This window comes from Oncorhynchus nerka, linkage group LG9b (genome assembly GCF_034236695.1).
Source record: "Oncorhynchus nerka isolate Pitt River linkage group LG9b, Oner_Uvic_2.0, whole genome shotgun sequence".
NCBI classification, from domain to species: Eukaryota; Metazoa; Chordata; class Actinopteri; order Salmoniformes; family Salmonidae; genus Oncorhynchus; species Oncorhynchus nerka.
The window spans coordinates 2,970,472-2,995,341 of record NC_088424.1 but is presented as its reverse complement, the minus strand read 5'-3'; the positions used below and the strand labels follow the sequence as shown (position 1 = coordinate 2,995,341).

Here is a 24,870-nt window from a genome sequence, read left to right as displayed (position 1 = left end):
CCAGTGCAGCCAAACATGATTTCCTTGTTTTATATATTTCCACACTGAAGTTGGAATAATACTGTGGATTTAAAAATGTTTTTTTAATGATAAACAGCTTACACTAAAAGGGAATTAAGACAGATTGAATTTTAAGCCTGTTTTGGTCTGCCTGTGTACATCACCAGGCAGTAAAACTAGTTAATAAATAGACCAATAAGAGCTCCAAACCACTCTGCGAATAACAGCTAGTTTTCTGTTTTCCCCTCCCCACTCAAACCACTGTCAGACAGTCCTAGCAAAATTATTGCTTGAGAAATTGGTGTTTGCTAAGAAGCTATTGTTATTTGTTTTTTACCATTTTAATTTAAAACAATCGCAGTAAGGTACTTAATTGTTACCAGAAATGATTTGATAATGAGAAAACTGGCTGCATTGGACCTTTAATTAAAAACTAACAGTATTTCAATCTTCTAATTATATAATTAACCCAGCAACAAATGACACCTTTCATCCCTGGATTGAGGTACGTTTTCAAGCCATATCTCTGGTTCGTCACAGCGATGCAAATATTACGGGATAGCTGCTTTTCGACTTGAGAAGGTACTTAACTTCAAGTCGAGTTTTGGCGAGCTCTTTCGAAGCCTGGGGTTACCTGCAGATGAAAAACTTTTTTTTAAATGCATAATTTCATGCACTAACAATTAATACAAATAAGCCAGGAAACTCAATTGCGTTCTATATTTATTGCAATGATAAGATACAGATATACAATTAAATTATATTCCAACAGACAGTCTCTCTGATATTGATCCAAATATGGACAACTACATGACTAAAGACATTTTGACCAGATAGAACATGTATTTTGATGGGGGAAAAGCAGCATAGTTTAATACTACAATATACAGACTGTGCACGAAGAACACTCAAAAGAACAATTAGAGATTTTCATGAAAAAGCCCAAATTCATAATACAGCTACTGGCACCTCGCTTTCCAGAAGACATCAGGAAACAGAAAAGCAATTAAAACAAAAATACTTAGAAAAAGACAAAAAAAAGCTACACGATGTGCAGTTGTTAGTAGTATACGTGTCCTGTAGAAGAGCTACACGCTGTTGAGAAGAGTTCAAGGAAACACGTCGATGAAGAAACCAGCTGGAGGCCTAAAAATCGGAGGTTAACATGCTCTTCGAAGAGGAAAGCAAGACTGAGTACTTGTACCCTTTTTCACACTAGTGAGCCTGAACAGAACAGAGATGTATTGCCGCCTGTCTGGTTACACATCCAGCATAGTTCCAGGAACAAGCCGGCACTACAAAATAGTGTGATATGAGTGTCTCGAAGATACTCCTCAGTCGACTACATTGGGTCGATCTGTGTAGGGTGCGTGATATCAAAGCCCTCAAGTGACTCCCCCCCCCCCACCCCTTGCTCTCACAAGTTCTGCTCTACCATTCCACTGTGGGGAGAACATTCCACCCAGAACATTTTGTGTGGAAGAGCAATATAAATGTTATGCAAGCCACTGCCAATGAGTTTCTCAACCACTAGTTAATCATTCACTATTCTTACGTGACTTACAGTAAGTAGCCAAATGGACAAACTAGCTACATTTACTCCTCACACATTCAAAGAAATGACAGTGTAAAATCGATCAATATAAAATAAAACAAAATTAGGTAGCCCATCTGATCCACACATAACATAATCCACATTTCTAGTGTTTGAAGGTACCCAATAATGAGTACAGTACACTCTTGACAATATGCCTATTGGAGGTCAAAATTATAGCAAAAAAAGTTTAATAAAAATACAAATAAATTACGAAAATAAGTCTTGATACCAAAAACCTAAACAAAAATGTTTCTGTTCAGGTTGAACAAAGTAGGTTAATAATTTCTCTGACTAAGTTTGTGTGTGTGTGTGTGTATATATATATATATATACACACACACACACACATTTGATATATCAATAGATATCATTATATAAATGATACATTTATCCTCACTATGAGTAAAAAAATGTGACCTTACGAATGGACAGTCTTGGACCACAGCCCACATATTGCAACAATTGAGGAGAATTGGACCACGACCCCATTTGGTTTCAAATGGAGTCTCCATGCATTCACAGGGGTCTTCATCGTCGTCTGTTAGCTTGACTAGAATACCAATGAAGGCAACACAACAAACGCAATCATGAAAGGATGGGCATCCGAGTTGAACTGACAACAAGCCTACCATCTTCATTATACGATAGTTTGTTATAATAGTATTAAGTACACTGTCTGCTTTGCATGGCTTAAATAGAACTGGAGGGAGAATGGGATCGAAGTCTACAAACCAATGCCCTGGCTCCTATACTACTCTGCATTCAAAAGGTTTGGAATTTGACACTAGTTTAAAAAAATGAGTAATTGTACCAAAATCCCTTGCTGACACTTTTGACATGTCTTCTCGTATGAAAACAGCATGCATTGCAACAACAATTTACGTGTTTGGCACTATTTCATTTTGACGCCTCATTCTAAATGGTGCATACAAACCTCAAACCGTTTTCCCATTCTATCTTTGCTGCCTGCACATGTGTGGCCTCAAATAAAGTTATTCTAGTAAGGAATATTTTTAGATGATCAGTTTTACACTTAAAATGAGGGCCACTGCTCATGGACACTACTCTTATGTAATGGACATGACTCTTGCGAAACTCTGATTTTATGTGTGTGCAGAACTGCACGATGATCATGATCAACCATACAAACAAGCATTTCTCATTGAAAATAGAAAGCACTGCAAAAAAAAAAACAAGGCTGGGGGAGAAACTACAGATTCTGGTCCATCCAGATGAGTTATATTGGCACAGCCAGCGGTTGGTCAATTGTAACGTGATGGCTGCCTACGAGAGATCAGATTCTGGCTTTAGTCCAAATACAAGAGCTGAACTGTGTACAGAGGGCCAGCTGCCGCTGCTAGCACAGGACACTTGGCCCAGTTGTGTGACAATGTTCCAAAGGAAAGGTTTGGTTTGAGTAGGGAAAACGTGCCTACTGGACACACCACTGGGCTTAACTTTACTTTGATTGTACCGATCACACATCTTTCATAAGACCACAGTCAGGATTTGAGGGACAGGTAGAGAAGATGGCAGTATTTATCCTGGCAAAACAAGGATTCCATTGTTCTATAATTCCCTCATCTGTGGAGATTGACTAAAAACTTTGCCTCACGTACAAAAACAAGACATACAAGGGACCGGACCATTGTACACATAACATGTAGAGCAGATGAGTCTTTCTGAACTAGGATGATATGGGATAAAGTCATAACGTAAGTACCAAAAAATTGGGAAAACATCGGGAGAACAATCGTGACAACTTCCTCAGACAAGCACATCTGTTAAGTTAGTTTGCATTTCTCAGTTGAAATAATTTCAGAACCACAATAAGGCGTTTTTTTTCTCTTCTCTATTCCATTGTCATAGCCGTTTGCTTCGTTTCACCGGTGTCAATACCAAGACAGACGTGGTACAGTATAGTTAGTGGAAGATCGGAGCAGACAAGATGGGGAGGTGTCTCCTCAGCGAGGTTGAGAGAGGACCTGGAGGAGATCCTTCAGAGGAGGAGAAGGAGGTGGTGGTAGTGATAATGTTTATGTTTGAACAGACAAGGGCTTTGCCTCACCGTCTCCCTTCTCCTCCACTCCTCTTTCCCCCTCTCCTTCCGTGTGCTGCTCCAGCTCTTCGCGGGTGATCATCTCAAAGTCGTTTCCGTTGCTGTGCTGCGAGCCCTCGTCCTCCCGGCGGTCGCTGTCCGTGTCCGAGTGGCGCTCGGCGGCGCTCGCCAACGTCCCCGCCGCCTCAGTCACCTCGCTTTCTTCCATCCCTTTCGGCGCTGTGCCCTCACCCTCTTCTTGTTCCACCTCTCCTTCCTCCTCTTCCTCCCCACCATCACCCTTCTCCTCGCTGTCCGACTTCTGGGCCTTGGCTGCGTCTGCATCGGTGGATTTGCCTTCCGGGCTCTTCTTGTTGTAGCCCCGTGGGCCCTTGTACTCGTGCGTGTAGAGCGGGCGGAAGGAGTCAATGAAGCCCACGTCGGCAGTCAGGTTGGGCAGGAACCAGAAGTGGTGGCGACCGCCCGTCACCAGCCAGATGATCAGGAACAGGATGCAGCGAGCTGATGGGAGACAAACAAAAACCATGTCAAATGGCATTGTAATGTTAAGTTAAAAGCCTGGAAGTAACATCATTGGTTCTGAGGGGAGGTAATGAAGTCCTATGACGTCAACTTTGGTGCATTGTTACCAGTTTTGACTAGGGTAAACAAAGTGGTAAACTTACCAGGGCTGGGTTTCCCAAAAGCATCTTAGGGCTAACTTCGTTGCAAGGACCTTTCTAAATCTCCGAGCTGTTCCCCAAAATCATTGTTACTGAAGTTGCACTTAAAAACGCTCGTTATTTACCGACTGGCTTAGGCCACTCGTACAATAGCTAAGCGAGACGTTAGATCATTAGCCTTTGTTCACAGAAGACCTCCGCTAAACAGAATCAAGATGTTTATCGGTCTTTTTGTGACCGCTGATAACTTCAGAACGATACGCGCGTGTGTATATAATGTGTAACATGCGCAATGACTTGCCAAATCTACAATTTAGTGCATTATTATAGGGTAAGCATGAGAATAAGCCACCTCAATATTTGCAGCAATATGGTTGGTAATATACACTACATTACCAGAAGTATGTGGACACCTACTCATCGAACATCTCATTCCAAAACCATGGGCATTAATATAGAGTTGGTCCCCTCTTTGCTGCTATAACAGCCTCCACTCTTCTGGGGAAGGCTTTCCACTAGACGTTGGAACATTGCTGCGGAACTTGCTTCCATTCAGCCACAAGAGCATTAGAGAGGTCCAGCACTGATGTGGGCATTTATGCCTGTTTTGCAGTCAGCCATCCAATTCATCCCAAATGTGTTCCATAAGGTTGAGGTTAGGGCTCTGAGCCAGCCAGTCAAGTTCTTCCACACAGATCTCAACAAACCATTTCTGTATGAACCTCACTTTGTGCACGGGGGCATTGTCATGCTGAAACAGGAAAGGCTTTCCCCAAACTGTAGCCACAAAGTTGGAATTGTCTAGAATGTCATTGTATGCTTTAGCGTCAAGATTTCCCTTCACTGGAACTAAGGGGCCTAGCCCGAACCATGAAAAACACCCCCAGACCATTATTCCTCCTCCACCAAACAGTTGCCACTATGCATTGAGGCAGGTAACGTTCTCCTGGCATCCGCCAAATCCAGATTCGTCCGTTGGACTGACAGATGGTGAAGCGTGATTCAGCACTCCAGGGAACACGTTTCCACTGCCCCAGAGTCCAAAGGCGGCGAGCTTTACACCCCTACAGCCAACGCTTGGCATTGTGATCTCAGGCTTGTGTGCGGCTACGCGGCCATAAAAAACTATTTCATGAAGCTCCCAACTAACAGTTTTTGTGCCGACGTTGCTTCCAGAGGAATTATGGAACTCGGTAACGAGTGTTGCAACCGAGGACAAACTATTTTTACGCACTACAGGACTCAGTGTTCCCTTTCTGTGAGCTTGTGTGGCCTACCACTTCACAGCTGAGCCGGTGTTGCTCCTAGACATTTCCACTTAACAATAACAGCACTTACAGTTGACCGGGGCAGCTCTAGCAGGGCAGAAACTTGACGAACTGACTTGTTGGAAAGGTGGCATCCTATGACGGTGCCACGTTGAAAGTCACTAGGCCCTTCAGTAAGGCCATTTTACTGCCAATGTTTGTCTATGGATATTGCATGGCTGTGTGCTCAATTTTACACCTGTCAAGGGGTGTCCACACACTTGTGTGTACACTACTATTCAAAAGTTTGTGGTCACTTAGAAACGTCCTTGTTTTTGAAAGAAATCTCAGTTCACTGGTCACGATGGCAACACCCATCCGTAGCACACGCTCCAGCAGGTGTATCTCACTGATCATCCCTAAAGCCAACACCTCATTTGGCCGCCTTTCGTTCCAGTACTCTGCTGCCTGTGACTGGAACGAACTGCAAAAATCGCTGAAGTTGAGACTTTTATCTCCTCACCAACTTCAAACATCAGCTATCCGAGCAGCTAACCGATCGCTGCAGCTGTACATAGTCTATTGGTAAATAGCCCACCCATTTTCACCTACCTCATTCCCATACTGTTTTTATTTTATTTATTTATTTACTTTTCTGCTCTTTTGCACACCAATATCTCTACCTGTACATGACCATCTGATCATTTATCACCCCAGTGTTAATCTGCAAAATTGTATTATTCGCCTACCTCCTCATGCCTTTTGCACACATTGTATATAGACTGCCCATTTTTTTTCTACTGTGTTATTGACTTGTTAATGGTTTACTCCATGTGTAACTCTGTGTTGTCTGTTCACACTGCTATGCTTTATCTTGGCCAGGTCGCAGTTGCAAATGAGAACTTGTTCTCAACTAGCCTACCTGGTTAAATAAAGGTGAAATAAAAAATAAAAATAAAAAAGCACATTTTTTGTCCATTAAAATAACATCAAATTGATCAGAAATACAGTGTAGACATTGTTAATGTCGTATATATATATATATATATATATATATCACACAAAAGTTAGTGTAAATACAGTGCCTTCAGAAAGTATTCACACCCTTTGACGTGTTTCATATTGTTGTAACAGCCTGAATTTAAAATGGATTAAATAGCGATAATTTCAAAGTGGAATTATGTTTTTCAAAAAATGAATTACAAATGAAAATGAGTATAAGTATTCATACCCTTTGTTATGGCAAGCCTAACAACTTCCAAGAATAAACATTTGCTGAACAAAACACATAATAAGTTGCATGGACTCACTCAGTAACAGGCTTTAACATCATTTTTGAATGACCTCATCTCTGTACCCCACACATCCAATACAATTATCTGTAAGGTCCCTCAGTTGAGCAGCGAATTTCAAACACAGATTCAACCACAAAGACCGGGATGTTTTCCAATGCCTCGCAAAGAAGGGGACCTATTGATAGATGGGTACAAATAAAAAAGCAAACAATGAACATCCCTTTGAGTATGGTGAAGTTATTAACTACACTTTGTATCAATACATCCAGTCACTACAAAGATACTGGCGTCCTTCCTAGCTCAAGAGAGGAAGAAAAAACCACTCAGGGATTTCACCATGAGGCCAATGGTGACTTTAAAACAGTTACAGAGTTTAAATGGCTGAGATAGAAGAAAACTGAGGATGGATCAACAACATTGTAGTTCACTCCACAATACTAACCTAATTGACAGAGTGAAAGGAAGCCTGTACAGAATAAAACTATTCCAAAAACATGCATCCTGATTGCAATAAAGCACTAAAGTAATACTGCAAAAAATGTGGCAAAGCAATTTACTTTTTGTTCTGAATACAAATAGTTGTGTGTGGGGCTAATCTAATACAACACATTACTGAGTACCACTCTCCATATTTTCAAGCATAGCGGTGTCTGCATCATGTTATCAGTATGCTTGTAATCGTTACGGACTGGCGAGCTAAGCACAGGCAGAATCCTAGAGGAAAAACTGGTTCAGTCGGCTTTCCACCAGACATTGGGAGATGAATTCACGTTTCAGCAGGACAATAACCTAAAACACAAGGCCAAATCTACACTGGAGTTGCCTACCAAGAAGACAATGAATATTCCTGAGTGTCCGAGTTACAGTTTTGACTTAAATCTACGGCAAAACCTGAAAATGGTTCTCTTGCAATGATCAACAACCAATTTGACAGAGCTTGAAGAATGTTGAAAATAATAAATGGGCAAATATTTACAATCCAAGTCTGCAAAGCTCTTCGAGACTTACCCAGAAAGACTCACAGCTGTAATCACTGCCAAAGGTGATTGTAACATGTATTGACTCAGGGGCGTGAACACTTGTGTAAATTAGGCATTTAATTTTCAATACATTTGCAAAAAAAAACTAAAATCATGTTTTCATTTTGTCATTATGGGGTAATTTGTGTAGTAATGGGTGAGAAATCAACTGGAATCAATTTTGAATTGATGTTGTAACAACAAAATGTAAAGGGGTATGAATACTTTCTGAAGGCACTGTAGATAAAATAGTGTTAATGGATATGATTGTGTTGACTCCCAATCACCTCCATTTTTAACCAAAATATTGGGCGAAACAGTTCATCCCCTGAATGACTGAAGGCAGCAGACAATATACTAGGTGTGATTTACAACCTGATAGCAATATTTAGACTACTTAACGATTTATGAGTGCATTTTGTTAATCATGCATTGACTGCATCCATTTCATTCTGCCAACGGTGCCTTATTGTATGTAATGGATTTTTTTGTCAAGGCATAAACTGTGAATGATATTTTAGACGGATATTGTGATCATCTATGCGTTTCATTTCTGTAAAGTACTTAAAACGGTGTCGGTTCCACTAAGTTCCATTGGGCCCAGATCAACTATTAAAAGGGTAAAGAACAAAACAAACTTTTTATTGGAATTTCATTTAAGGGTTGGATAGGTGTGATTGTGATTTATTCTACCTAGCATATTAGGAGAACATGTTGAAAGTACCATATTGATTGAAACTAACCAATCTTTTCAGGGAGTACACAAAGCAGTGTCTAGAGCAGGGATGGGCAACTTTGATGGGGATGGGGGCTCATTGGCTCGTGCAGTCAAGAGTCTGTCTTAGCCTGTTGGGGGCCTTAAGCGGAATGTTGTTCAATCAAGGCTGGAATGAAAACCCGCAGACAATCGGTCCTTATATTTGAGTAGCACAAGATTAATTAATTACATCAGTCAACACAAACAGATATTGAAACAATAAAAACATCTACCTGCAATAGAGCTTGCTGGGAAATATGATGGGTGTGGTTTTGGTTCAAAGTGAATTGCATGAGTTCAGGCGAGTTAATTAGGGTAAAACTAGGCCCTCAAAATAAGGCCTTATGAAATGTGTATGACATGTTAAAATGTAAATGTATGATAACATTCACTTCGGATCTCACTTGGTGAAGTCCATAGGACACAATAAATGTATGAATGCAACAACCATGTCTCTTTCACAAACAAATACAGTCATGGGTGGTACCTCTACAATTTACTAAATTTTTTTTACACTGGAGAATCCTGTGAATACGAATCCAAAATGTTGTTTTTTTTTGCTGCTGAAATGGTTTAATTGAGTGACTGACAAGAGAAACTGCTGATGCACAACCCCCCCAAAGGCGTGTTTTCGTTCTGTCACTTACCAACAGCTAACAGCAGTATACTGGCCACGAAACAGCCTGCTGCCACGCTCAGGTAGTACACACCCACACGCATCTCAGCTGGCCACAGTGGGAAAAGAGTGGCTGCAATCACTGCAATTACTACAAACACAGAGACAGACACGCCTTAGTAGAGTGGAAAATAACCATTGTTATTCTTCTTTACCAATTTAGTTGCAGTTTTCAGTCATTTGTGTGAATGACTGTTTAATCAGGTAGTTTAAAAAATGTCAACAAAATGTAATATTCTGGGTAATTAACACTACAATGCCACTCACCCAGAATCAGTCCCATGGCAAAGGTTTTAAAATGGACTGGATCATAGATCCAAACAAACACCTGGGAAGTGGAGTAAATGTCAATTTTACATTTCACCTTAAAATATTTGTTTATTTGGGAAAGAAAATCTGAATGCACCACAATTCACCATTTTCAGATATTACATGGTGTAGTCAGCGCATGTCATATTGAACCATCTGCCATCATATGGAAACAAGCTAGCCTGGCAAACTGACGTCGCAAAGAATTTGGGTCTTATCATGACATGTCATGGAGAATTTGTCTCGTAAAGTGCACCCTCACAGTTATTTTGTGAAATAACCTTTTTTCTTGGAATTCTCTCAAATGCCACATGGAAACACGAACACCAAAGTGCTGAATTCATGTACAGTTGAAGTTGGAAGTTTACATGCACTTAGGTTGGAGTCATTAAAACTAGTGTTTCAACCACTCCACAAATTTATTGTTAACAACTATAGTTTTGGCAATTCGGTGAGGACATTACCTTGTGCATGACAAGTCATTTTTCCAACAAATGTTTACAGACAGATTATTTCACTTATAATTCACTGTATCACAATTCCAGTGGGTCAGAAGTTTACATACACTAAGTTGACTGTGCCTTTAAACAGCTTGGAAAATTCCAGAAAATTATGTCATGGCTTTAGAAGCTTCTGATAATAGGCTAATTGACATAATTTAAGTCAATTGGAGGTGTACATGTGGATATATTTCAAGGCCTACCTTCAAATCAGTGGCTCTTTGCTTGACATTATGGGAAAATCAAAATAAATCAGGCAAGACCTCAGGAAAAAAAAAACTGTAGACCTCCACAAGTTTGGTTCATCATTGGGAGCAATTTCCAAACGCCTGAAGGTACCACGGTCATCTGTACAAACAATAGTACGCAAGTATAAACACCATGGGACCACGCAACCGTCATACCACTCAGGAAGGAGACGCGTTCTGTCTCCTGGAGATGAACGCACTTTGGTGCGAAAAGTGCAAATCAATCCCAGAACAACAGCAAAGGATGCTGGAGGAAACAGGTACAAAGGTATCTATATCCACAGTAAAACGAGTCCTATATCGACATAACCTGAATGGCCGCTCAGCAAGGAAGAAGCCACTGCTCCAAACCGCCATAAAAGAAAAGCCAGACTACAGTTTGCAACTGCACATGGGGACAAAGATCGTACTTTTTGGAGAAATGTCCTCTGGTCTGATGAAACAAAAATTGAACTTTTTGGCCATAATGACTGTCGTTATGTTTGGAGGAAAAAGGGGGAGGCTTGCAAGCCGAAGAACACCATCCCAAACGTGATGCACGGGGTGGCAGCATCATGTTGTGGGAGTGCTTTGCTGCAGGAGGGGCTGGTGGACTTCACAAAATAGATGGCATCATGAGAAAATAAAATTATGTGGATATATTAAAACAACATCTCAAGACATCAGGCAGGAAGTTAAAGCTTGGTTGCAAATGGGTCTTCCAAATGGACAATGAAACCAAGCATACTTCCAAAGTTGTGGCAAAATGGCTCCCAACAACAAAGTCAAGGTATTGGAGTGGCCATCACAAAGTCCTGACCTCAATCCCATAGAAAATTTGTGGGCAGAACTGAAAAAGTGTGTGTGAGCAAGGAGGCCTACAAACCTAACTCAGTTACACCAGCTCTGTCAAGAGGAATGGGCCAAAATTCACCCAACTTATTGTGGGAAGCTTGTGGAAGGTTACCCAAAACATTTGACCCAAGTTAAACCATTTAAAGGCAATGCTACCAAATACTAATGGAGAGTATGTAAACTTGTGACCCACTGGGAATGTGATGAAAGAAATACAAGCTGAAATAAATCACTGACTCTACTATTATTCTGACATTTCACATTCTTAAAATAAAGTGGGGATCCTAACTGACCTAAGACAGGGAATTCTTACTGGGATTAAATGTCAGGAATTGTGAAAAACTGAGTTTAAATGTATTTGGCTAAGGTTTATGTCAACTTCCGACTAAACTGTACATACGAAAACGCTCAATCTGTACACTTTCTCTGATTTAGAGGGGTTGGGTTAAATGCATAAGACACATTTCAGCTGAATACATTGTTGGACAACTGACTAGGTATCCCCCTTTCCCCTTCCTTCAAAGCGGATATTACAAATACCTCTGGCTAAAGAGGTTTCTCATCTACATGTCAACTGAAACATGCTCGCTTTTCCAGAAATTCTTGCGTTCATATTTCCCCATCCTAACCTGTTATCCGAGGTTACCCTGTGTTCCAACTCACCTCATTTCCATCCAGGAAGAGCTGGTCCTCATGAGGCTCCAGTTTAAACTTCTTCTTCGCATCCTTCTTCTTCTTTGGCATTCCGGGGCTATCATCCTGAACAAAAATACACTGCAAGATCAGACCCATGGCCTTTATAGAAATATGACTGATCCATGCCTATGATGAGACTGCTTTAGTGGTCTACTTATAACATGCATATGGCCTACATATTCAGAGAATTTACTTACACTCTTCTCCTTCTTTGCATCTGAAGCCTCGGCATCCTTGGCATCCTTCTTCTCTTTCTTCCCCTTCTTCTCCTCCTCCTTGCCGCTGTCGCCCTTAGCCTTCTCTTTTTCTTTCTCTTTCTCCTTATCTTTCTTGATGTCCTTCTCTGGCTTCTTCTTCATGACTTTCAGAGCGCGGTGAAAGAACTGTTTCTTCAGCAGCCTGAACAAGGAGAGCAGAAACCGTGTGGTAGATAGTCTAGTGTAAAGTTGTCGTTAGCTAGTCAGGGTAGGGTGGTAGTTAACGGTAAATAGTGAAGTGTATAGTCAATGTGGTAGTAAGTGTGGTGTAGCGTGGTAGTGATATTAGTTAGTTTAGTATACAGTGGTAGTGATGGTAGTTAGTCTGGTGTGGTATGCTGTTGAAGGTAGGTGGGTCCCACCTATTGCAGTAGTCCACCACAGAGTCTCTGGTGGTGAACACAGCCTCCTCTCCCTTCTTGGCCTTGGCCCACTTGGAGTCCAGCAGAGAGTCTACTGCCTTGGAGGCTGACATGGGGAAACCGATAACATGTTCAAACATACAGACATAGAGATACGGAGTGTTGAAACTCAATGGCTATCATGCCATGTCAACCACTGATGTGTGGGACCAGTTATCAGAAGGCTCAATCCAGGTCAAAAGTATCCTTTGTTGTCTCAATTCCATTTATAAAGAGACAGTGATGAAATATTCCAAACAATTGTTGTGGGATCATAGACAATATCTTGGTTGTAGCATGTGATGTGGTATTGGTCTAGTTTTGTCGTCAAGTCTCATTCAAAAGCAAGGGGGGCATAGGCTCACTGAAAACAATGATTTTGTTCTGGGTGAACATTCTGAAATCCTGGCCCCTGGGGATATGATGTGTACAAAAACTACTCTCCAACAGACACAGAAGCTCACACAGACATTTAACCCACAACTGTGCAAACAACATTTACTGACACTGTTGAGAGCAGCAGCTCTGCTATGGGGCTAACATTGAAAAGGTACTAAAACGTGATAGGATATCAGTCTTTGGCCAAAACAAGTAACCCTCTTTGAATCTTGTATTAATCCACATCTTCATTTGAGACAGACCAAAATGGCACAGTTCTAAGCCATCTTGTATCTATACAATTTCAAGCCAAACCCATGGCTTGAATGTACAAAACATTAGGAACACCTTACGAATATTGAGTTGCACCCCCTTTTACTCTCAGAACAGCCTCAATTCATTGGCGCATAGACTACAGGGTGTCGAAAGCCTTCCACGGGGATGCTGGCCCATGTTGACGCCAATGCTTCCCACAGTTGTATGAAGTTGGCTGAATGCCCTTTGGGTGGTGGACCATTTGTGATAAACAGGAGAAACTGTTAAGTGTGAAAAACCCAGCAGGGGTGCAGTTCTTGACTCTCAAACCGGTGCGCCTGGCACCTCCTACCAGACCCTGTTCAAAGGCACTTAAAATATTTTGTCTTGTCCATTCGCCCTCTGAATGGCAGATAGACAATCCATGTCAAGGCTTAAAAATCCTTCTTTAACCTGCCTCCCCCGTTCATCTACACTGACTGAAGTGGATTTATCAATAAGGGATTATAGCTGTCGCCTGGATTAATCTGTTCAATTGTCATGGAAAGAGCAGGTGTTCCTAATGTTTTTAGTGTAGAGGGTTACCCACTGATCATAGCATGTTTGTGTTGGAGACGGTCTGATCTGAAATCCCACAGCTGAGGCCATGAACTGATTCATGTAAATGTCAAGTTTGATTTTGAAAATAGATCTTATTGTAATTCTGTCTTTTCAAACTAACAGACATTTAGAGAATTACTGATACTTGGTTAAAGTCTGTGCCGGGCGCTGATGTGTCTCTGAATGGATACAATGTTTATAGATCTGACAGAGGTGTGGGTGTCACCATATTCATAAAGAACAACTTGCATGTTGCGGTGTGTACATCCACCTCAGTCCACGAACAATTTTAATATCTTGTCCTAAATGTAGGCCTGGGTATTCGTGCCCAACTAAAATTAGTGGCAATTTATCACCCTTCCCAATAGATCTTAGCAAATTGTCTGACTTGCTGTCTAACTACGCTGCATCTGAATGATTAACATTGGGTGATCTTAACCTGGATTGGTTGATGCCGGTATCAGACAGACCTAAATATATTTGTACTGAGCTAAATTAACTCAACTGATAACGAAACCAACCCGCCCCAACTTAAAAACACCATGAAAAATCGACTATTTTGGAAATCATTCTGACAAACACCCCTTATAAAAGTATACAGCCAATGGAGTCTTTGCTAACGAGCTCAGTGACCATTGTCCCATTGCCTGAATTAAAGATACTAAGCGATCTAAAATTGTGTCCATGCATTATTACAAAGAGACATTTCAATGACCAACATTTCCTGTATGACCTGGTCGGGAGGGTGTGTTGTCCTCTATCTCCGATTCAGAACAGGCCCTGAAATGTTTTACCTCTCTGTTTAACTCTGATGCAGATAAGCATGCCCCATATAAGAGATTAAGGGTAAAAGACCGCTATAACCCTTGGTTCACACATGAATGGCCTGAAAGATTTCATGAAAAAAAACTTAGCTTGGGCCAAGGCTAGACTGACATTCTACTTCAAAGGCAGTCCTTCAGATATTCAAGAAATAGATGTCTTACTCTGGTTAGAAAAGCAAAGTGAACATACTTCTTGAATTGTGTATCTGAGGGGTTGAAATCCCCCCCCCCCCCCCCCTCAAATTGCCCCAGCAGGTTAAGACAGCCTCTGGTCCCATAACAGACTAAATAGACCACATTTGTGGTGCTTTACTTAACCATTTTGCCTCATTCAAATAGATATTTGAAATAATGGTTTCTGAAAATAGCTCAAGTTCCACAAGAAGGAGTCCTTTATTAATCTCTAAACAGACAGCAGAGACTGATGCACTTCAAGGCACTCTTTTTCCCTTTGAACCATTGTGTCAATGATGTAAAGTGCCTTGTAAAAAATGTATCAAAAGATATCCACTGGAGTGGATTTGCTTTACCCCTTTCTACCGTCTTTCATAGAGCAGGTTCCACCTACATATATGGGCTTTTTAATTTACAATAATTTGATGTTTAAAAAAAATTAAAATTAAAATTAGTTAGTTATGATGAGATTTAAAAGTAGGCTTCTTTTATATAAATAGATCATGCCTCTCCTTAATTAGGAGGAAACAGACTGACCAAAAGTATGTGGACTAGGGATGAACATTTTGAGGAATATTCAGGTGGAAACTTTATGGGAATTAACAGGAGTATATGGGAATTAACGGGAATATATGCAATTAATATCATTTAAATGTATATTTTTTCTGTATTGGATATATTTACCATTTTACATGGAGACAGAAACATTAACCTTTTACCTTGTGAGAGTAGACAATTGCAAATTATTAAATCCTTCCAATACAAAAAAACAAAAAAACAATTTAGTTACGAATTGAACTTTAATTAAATGAGTTGACTATTCACATGGGAGGATTTCACTGAACAACAAAAGGGAATATTGAATGATCCCTTCACATCTCCCCAAAAACAGACTATCATCTGTAAAATGATAGTCTGGAAACTAAAGCTTGGGTTGTATTCCTCTCAGGCTTCTCCCTGAACCTCCTCAATGTCCACCTCTTGAACAGACGGCCTCATCTTCACTGTCACTTTCCAACCTTGTTGAGGATGACTTCGTTGTCAGGCTCAAAAAAGCCTCAAATTTGCCCGGATGGCCATCAATTTTTCAAGCCTTGTATTGGTCAGCCTGTTGCATGCTTTGGTGTGTGTGTTCCCAAACAAGGACCAGTTGCGCGCTGAGGCGGCTGATGTTGGTGGGATTTGGAGGATGATGGAGGCAACATGGGGAAGAGCCTCAGACCCACAAAGTCCCTTCCATCAGGTGGCTGATGAGAGATGTTGGCATGACTGCCATATTGCATGTCCATCCCAATGCCCTTGCTTGGAAGTGTCCTTCGCCAGACTGCCAAGAACCTTGCCCTCATCCAGGCCAAGGTGGCGAGACACGGTAGTGATGACACCACAGGCCTTGTTGATCTCTGCACCAGACAGGATGCTCTTGCCAGCATACTTGGGGTCCAACATGTACGCTGCGGCGTGTAAGGGCTTCAGGCAGAAGTCTTCACGCTTTATGTATTTCAGAACTGGAACAACAGTGGCCCCTCAATCTACACACAATAGCCCATAATGACAAAGCAAAAACAGGTTTTTAGAATGTTTTGCTAATTTATTAGAAATAAAAACTGAAATAACATTTACATAAGTATTCAGACCCATTACTCAGTACTTTGTTGAAGCACCTTTGGCAGCGATTACAGCCTCGAGTCTTCTTGGGTATGGCGCTACAAGCTTGGCACACCTGTATTTGGGGAGTTTCCCCCATTATTCTCTGCATATCCTCTCAGGCTATGTCAGGTTGGATGGGGACAGTCACTGCACAGCTATTTTCAGGTCCCGAGTCTGAGGTCCTGAGTGATCTGGAGCAGGTTTTCATCAAGGATCTCTGTACTTTGCCCTCGATCCTGACTAGACTCCCAGTCCCTGCCGCTGAAAAACACCCCCACAGCATGATGCTGCCACCACCATGCTTCACCGTAGGGATGGTATTGGCCAGGTGATGAGCGGTGCCTGGTTTCCTCCAGACATGAAGCTTGGCATTCAGGCCAAAGAGCTCAATCTTGGTTTCATCAGAGCAGAGAATCTTGATTTTCATGGCCAGAGCCCTTTAGGTGCCTTTTGGCAAACTCCAAGCGGGCGGTCATGGGCTTTTTGCTGAGGAGTGGCTTCCGTCTGGCTACTCTACCATAAAAGCCTGATTAGCGGAGTGCTCTCTGACCAAGGCACTTCTCCCCTAATCGCTCAGTTTGGCTGGGTTGCCAGCTCTAGGAAGAGTTGGAAAAAGTTTTGAACCACCATTTAAGAAGGAAGGAGGCCACTGTGTTCTTGGGGACCTTCAATGCTGTAGACTTTTTTTGGTACCTTAGCATCAACACAATCCTGTCTCTGAGGTCTACCGACAATTGCTTCGACCTGGATTTTGCTCTGACATGCACTGTCAACTGCGCGACCTTATATAGACAGGGTGCGCCTTTCCAAATCATGTCCAATCAATTGAATTTACCACAGGTGGACTCCAATCAAGTTGTAAAAACATCAAGGATGATCAATGGAAACTGGATGCGCCTGAGCTCAATTTAGAGTCTCATAGCAAAGGGTCTGAATACTTTCCTTATTTAGGTATCAGTTTATTTTTAATACATTTGCAACAATTTCTAAAAACCTGTTTTTGCTTTTTCAATATAGGGTATTGTGTGTAGATTGATGAGGACGTATTTTTTATTATTAATCTATTTTAGAAAAATTGAAGGGGTCTGAATACTTTCTGAATGCACTGTACTTCTAGTAATTTTTTCAACTGATACCGGGGAGACCTTTAGACGAGTCTTGTGAGACCTGTGGGCTTCCTAGAGCAAAACAACCAACATGTACATGTTCGTGAGAGTCTACTGTGTGGCCCAAACTGTTCTGACAAGAGAGACAGAAGTTGGCAAAGACATTAAGAAAACCCGCTAAGACCGCCAACATTTTCAACCTCATAGTCCCTGTGTCCAAGATCGCCAAGGTAACCTTAAGGCAAATATTTGTCTATTGTATTCTATACATGCTGGTTTTCGCGGGCTATACCTGAGACATGAAACAGATAGGTGGGAGGGCATACAGGCTGTCGCCAATTTATTAAAGCGCAATTTTCCTAAATGGGTAATGGAAACACTTCAACCACTACTTTTTTATTCAACGCTAGGTTTTCGCGACACTGGGTGTTTAATTGTGGCGCTCATTACGTCCAGCTGTTTTTAAATTGACAAGATCATTACATGGAAACGCAACCAAGTAGGCAATAGTCGCATCTATTTTCTATGCTAACTTCCTAAATGTCGACCAAAAAAAGCTTATGGAAAACATATTTACTGACCGATGAAGTAGTCCACCCGATGGCCCATCATGTTAGTGGATTTGGTGGGGCAGTTGAAACGGAGGAACTTGGCCACTGCCTTCTCCTCCTTGGTGGGCTCGCTCACCTCCTACACACACACACACACACACACACACACACACACACACACACAGACAGAGACACACACGTGAGGAAGGCACAAAATAAAGTAGGCCTAAATGTTGTCCTTTCACTACTTCTACAGAGCATAGTAAATAACTTCTATATCAGACAAGTGAAGCAGATCAGCCAGTTAACCCAGGGCAGGGGCCTGGGTCCTTTCACTACTCACAGAGCATAGTAAATAACTGAAGGAAACTCAGCCAGTTAACCCTCACAAAATAAAGTAGGCCAAATGTTGTCCTTTCACTACTTCTACCAGTAGTGCATAACATTTCAGACAAGGTTCCTGTTAACAGGGCAGGGGTGGGCTTCCTTCCCCACTCAGCACACCTTACCACTGGAGGTTCCTCACCTGCACCTTCCCAGCACACCTTAACTGGAATCAGTTGATTCCTTCTTTGTATTATCCTCATGTGTGGAACCAAAGAGTAAGAGATGAAGCGAGAGGTTTTACTCATCCCAAAATCTATCCACGAAATTATGCCCACGAAGTGAGGATTTTTTTTATGGAGGTCAATGAGTGTCGAATTTGGGTAACAAAAAATATAATTGCTAATTTGCTACGCGAGTCTTATTTAATTGATTAGAAGCTTCGTAATGGTTAGGTTGTTACAAATGTAGTGATAAGTAAAACACGTGGCATTTTTGGAACTTTGAAAGAAAGAAAAAATGACTTCATATCAGAGTTGTGTCTGTTGTAATAGATATGGATATAATCCGTTTTGGCGTGGACATTGCCATTTAGGGCTTCCACCATTTTAAAGTGTGGGTATTCCTAGGAGCTGGGAGCGATCAGCCAATGAAGAAGAAAATGTACTACTTTAAAATGGAGATAGCCTCAATGGCGCTGCTAATGATGACACAGACACTATAATGGCACTCATCCAAATATGCGTTCTCTAGCTCTATGGCCTGTTCACAAGAGTATCTGCCCTTTCATTGGCTAGAATGGTCCCATCTGATCTCGACCCCTCCCGCCTGCGATCCATCTTTGAGGGCATGTATTTCCATTGTTAGAGCGCTCACTTGTCTATCTAGTCAACATTATAGACAGTCTTAGGTTGGAGTTATATGCAAGCTGGCGAGGGCCCAAAAAGGTAACAATTATTTTTCACAGAAACATGCGGAAAATAGGTGTAAACTGCATTTCAGTATGAGGCTGTCAAAATATCAAAATTTTACTAAAGATGTGATACCAGAGCAAGTATCACGATAATGAGTAGTATCGGGATATCACAGGTGATATCCTGCTATTGACACACGTTGAATTATGCAACAGAATGTGACAACCGTAATTAATGAGGCAGTCTAGACAGCGCAGGTGAGTGCCGGTAGGCCTACACGGAGGAAGTTTGTGGTTGCAGCCCTGTTCCACCACGTTGCATATATGCAAATACACCCAGAGTATAACAAACATAGGCTTGAGAGAAACAGGAACCCCGTCACTGTCTGCACACCTCAGCTCGCCATTGCGGCAAAATAACATTGACAAGAGAGACAGAAGCCTCAAATAAATGTTCAATTTGATTTAAATAATGCAAAAACAAAGTGTTGGAGAAGAAAGTAAAAGTGCAATATGTGCCATGTAAGAAAGCTAATGTTTAAGTTCCTTGCTCAGAACATGAGAACATATGAAAGCTGGTGGTTCCTTTTAACATGAGTCTTCAACATTCCCAGGTAAGAAGTTTTAGGTTGTAGTTGTTATAGGAATTATAGGACTATTTCTCTCTATACCATTTGTATTTCATTAACCTTTGACTATTGGATATTCTTATAGGCACTTTAGTATTGCCAGTGTAACAGTATAGCTTCCGTCCCTGTCCTCACTCCTACCTGGGCTCGAACCAGGAACACAACGACAACAGCCACCCTCGAAACAGCGTTACCCATGCATAGCAAGGGGAACAACCACTCCAAGTCTCAGAGCAAGTGACGTTTGAAACGCTATTAGCGCGCACCCCGCTAACTAGCTAGCCATTTCACATCGGTTACACCAGCCTAATCTCAGGAGTTGATAGGCTTGAAGTCATAAACAGCTCAATGCTTGAAGCATTGTGAAGAGCTGCTGGCAAAATGCACGAAAGTGCTGTTTGAATGAATGCTTACGAGCCTGCTGGTGCCTTCCACCGCTCAGACTGCTCTATCAAATCATAGACTTAGTTATAACATAATAACACACAGAAATATGAGCCTTAGGTCATTAATATGGTCGAATCCAGAAACTATCATCTCAAAAACAAGATGTTTATTCTTTCAGTGAAATACGAAACCGGGTGGCATCCATAAGTCTAAATATTCTTGTTCATTGCACAACCTTCAATGTTGTCATAATGACGTAATATTCTGGCAAATTAGGTGGCCCAAATTGTTGCATATACACTGACTCTGCGTGCAATGAAAGCAAGAGAAGTGACGATTTCACCTGGTTAATATTGCCTGCTAACCTAGATTTCTTTCAGCTAAATATGCAGGTTTAAAAATACATACTTCTGTCTATTGATTTTAAGAAAGGCATTGATGTTTATGGTTAGGTACATGTTGGAACAACGACAGTACTTTAACGAATACGCACCGCATATATGCAACGCAGGACACGCTTGATAAACTAGTAATATCATCAACCATGTGTAGTTAACTAGTGATTATGATTGATTGATTTTATAAGATAAGTTTAATGCTAGCATTCGCGTAACAGGCAGGCTCCGCGTGGAGTGCAATGTAATCAGGTGGTTAGAGCATTGGACTAGTTAACTGTAAGGTTGCAGGATTGAATCCCCGAGCTGACAAGGTACAAATCTGTCGTTCTGCCTCTGAACAAGGCAGTTAACCCACTATTCCTAGGCCGTCATTGAAAATAAGAATGTGTTCTTAATTGGCTTGCCTCGTTAAATAAAGATTAAATAAAGGTGTAAAATAAAGGTTACATAGATTTGGTGTCTTCACTATTATTCTACAATGTAGAAAATAGTACAAATAAAGCAAAACCTTTGAATGAGTAGGTGTCCAAACTTTTGACTGGTACTAAATATATATATATATATATATATATATATATATTTTTTTTATAACTCCACTTGTGTGCATATTCAGTAATACTATGTACCTTGGTATGGTACAGAAACGGTATGACGATATGAAAATCTGGATTACCGCCCAACCCTAGCCAACGTCTTGGCCAACTCCCAGTAATCTGCCTGCTAGGTAGCCAAACAAAAGTCTATCAGACCACATAAATAAAGGTCCAAATATGAACAATCAGGTGAGGATAATCAGATAGAAGCCAGATTAGCATAGCCATTAGCCCAAACAAACGGAGCCATGTTTCAAAGTTGATACATGTGCATCCAGGTATACATTTCCGTCTGAGTCAATTTATTTGAATAACATTATTTAATACATGTTATTAAAGCCCCATGCAGCTTTTGCTCACTGTATGTCTAATAAATCACTGTGTGTGTGTTTGTTTTGGCTATGCTCGCTTTACGTTCACTTCACTCATCATGGTAAAGCAACATTACAAGCAGTTATTCCTGAATATTATTAGAGAGAGCACGCAAACCGGAGGTAAAGGAATTGATAGCATTCTAGCTGTTGCATAATAATGACATGTCCTGTTCTTTCAGGAGAAAACTGGCATAAATAAATGAGATATGGGGCTGCAATTTTATGACATTTTGCTTGTAATCTTAGCACTGCAGTGAGGTATTTTATCGTCGTCATCAGGTTTGTGAGGTATTTTATCGTCATCATCAGGTTTGTCGCGTTGAAGCGTGTTATGAGTTTGTCTCAAACAAAATTGAGAGGGACTCACACCCCACAGTACACTTGTCAAGTCTTGCTGGTAAAAGTATTGCAATTTGAGCAAATAACCAATACATCGCAAAATAAATCCTGATACTATCTACGTTAAATTACGGCATCGATTGGAAAATGAGAAATGGGCTATTTTCGTGCAGCCATCAAACATTAATGAATGAGGATGTACTGGCACATCATTGACATTTGGCTTGCTAAACAGTATTTATGCATACCAAAACACTCAAACACGCCTGCACATTTGGTTACAACCGCAACTTTGCCTGCTTTAAGTCAGCTAGCTACTGTCATTGGTGATGGTAGCTAGTAAGATACAGAGTTTCGCTAAAAGATGTTAATAAGTAGGTTACGTGTTTTGCGCGACCGTTCAATACATGAGGTGTATTCATTAGTATGTTTCCGATGAAAAACGGAAGCATACAGAGTAAACGTAACGGGGGGATGTACCTGAATTTGCACAATAAATTCGTTCAAAACGTTTTGCAACGGAAACCGAATACTACACCCCTGGTTTCTGTGATACCCCGACACAGTGAAATATTCGGGTTACAGATAACGGTCAGAATAGAACATTACTTCCTGCAAAATAAAATATTTCAGTGGCTAGCAAGCTAACGTCAGCTAGCTACCTGCTACTAGCAGCTTTTCGCCAATCAACTGCATCGATTCACCAGCAAGATTCCCTTCACATAAAACTAGCCTGTTGCTGAAACTTATACATATTGCCATGTCCGAAATCAGAACGGTTTTCAACTCTGTAATATATCAAACCAAATATTATCTTCTGCCAGTTAGCGTTAAAATGATTTTACCTGGATCCGTTTCTTATGCCTCCTGCGCTCCGCCATGATCCTCCAACACTGCTCGTTTGACGTGTGTTCACGTACGGGTAGTATCGCGATAGCAAAATTATATTCGTTAGGGTTTTACAACGGACTACATCTTAAAGTTGTATTGCTGCCACCTACTGTTCGGGATGAAAATAAAAGATCACAAAAGACAAAAAATGTGTGGATAAAAATACTCATACTGACTACCAGAAAGTCACTCAATATTCTCCTTGCCTCTACTGTTAAAATGAATAATCCATGTCTGATCCCTACACAGGCTCAGGAGCCTGGGGAGAGGGGGGCACACATCTTCCGTTGCATATAACCCTTGCAACTCTTCCGCTGTGAATTCCTGATGCCCCAGATACTTTCCTGCCGCAGCCACAATGATGGGCCATTTCTTTGACTTCCTTGCTACTTGATCCGTGTAGTTTCACATTTGCAAATGAATGGCACAAAATCCACTTTATTTACATACAGCATGTCTGGTTCTCTTACATGCGTAGGGAGGTATTCATTATCAAAAACAATAGCACTGACAAACTTTCTTCCATTCCTCCATTCACTATGCGGGTCACGCAATGGGCCTAACCACACCTGGGATTCTCATTGCAAGGATTTCCTCCTTTATTTCCACCAACACCCCAGAGATGACTCCTTTAACAGGTGCCCTACTCAAGAGTTCGAAGCATGACACTTCAGGTGGTCCTTGTCCGACATACACTTATCATCCCCTTCAGTTTTCAACAATTTCTTCTTTTTCATTCCCTTCTTTGATACTACCGTTCTCCATTCCTCTTCTCTAACTCCACTCGACTCGCTTCTCGTTTCACTCTCGACATCCACTTCCGCCATGATCCTCCTTGACCCAGCAAAATGGATCAAAGCACTACATTCCCAAATACCCAAGATGAAGTTTTTTCAACAACAGACCCTTCTTCAAAAAATGTAATCGAATTAAACACCTTGTAGTAATAATGTTTAATCCAATATATGGCTACTGTGATGTGTTTTAAAAATAGCCTTATCACTTTATCTGAAAAGGATAAAGAGTGTTCATTCTAATCTAGATACACTGGAGGCTTACTGAATCATTTTAGATCATGTGTAGTTATCTAGAAATTATTTATATAATTGATTTTCATTGTCCATTGCTACATCAAAATTGAGTAACAACTGTCCCCGTAGTGACCAGGAATGTTCCTGATTTTTTTGTGCAAAAGTTGTGATTTGATAGGCTTTGTTGTGAAATTAAAATCAATAATTCATATTCAATCATAAAAAGGGGCAATATTCATTGGAAATAATTATTTTACTAAAACAAAATGAATGCATTAGCATTTAAATAATACTCTTTAATCTTTCCCAAACAGGTTCTACATTTCATTGGCTGCATTTAGACAGGCAGCCCAATTCGGATATTTTTTTCACTAGTTGGTGTCACGCCTGCTCCCGTCCCCCTCCCTGGCGCGCGAGGGCGCCAGGCTACCCTTCTTTACATGCACCTGTCACCGTCATTACGCTCAACAGCGCTCATTGGACTCAGCTGGACTCCTTCACGTTGTTGATTACCCCCTGTATATCTGTTTGTTCCTCGGTGGTGTTCCCTGTGTCCGCATTAGTTGTTGTTGTGTTCCTGTCCAGACGCTGTTCCTGTTCCTTTTCGTGTCCGTCAGCTATTAAAACTTCCATCCCTGTACCTGCTTCTCATCTCTTGCATTGATTCTTACAGTTGGTTTTTTGACAAATCAGACCAGCTCCGAAAAAATCTCATGTGAAAAGATCTGATGTGATTGGTCAAAAGACCGATTATTGGAAAAAATATCAGAATTTGGCTGCTGTGTGGACGCCACCGTCGGAAGTAGAGTCACTGCCTGCATCGGCAAAATGGCAGCGACTTGCACAGCGCTGTAGTTGGTAGTGATGTTACGTTTAATACCAGAGCTCCGGGGCATGTG

General features: G+C 41.1%; 1 protein-coding gene across 1 annotated transcript; it reads right to left on the bottom strand.

Moving 5' to 3' along the window:
• Positions 1-706: 706 nt before the first annotated feature.
• Positions 707-22,960, bottom strand: sec62 (SEC62 homolog, preprotein translocation factor). Its single transcript, XM_029642103.2, has 8 exons — positions 22,895-22,960; positions 18,123-18,231; positions 12,519-12,624; positions 12,097-12,298; positions 11,867-11,962; positions 9,580-9,640; positions 9,284-9,403; positions 707-4,157 (listed from the first exon to the last, which is right to left on the bottom strand). Exons 1-8 carry the CDS (start codon positions 22,928-22,930, stop codon positions 3,634-3,636), a joined length of 1,254 nt encoding a protein of 417 aa, XP_029497963.1. The 5' UTR covers positions 22,931-22,960; the 3' UTR covers positions 707-3,633.
• Positions 22,961-24,870: the final 1,910 nt, after the last annotated feature.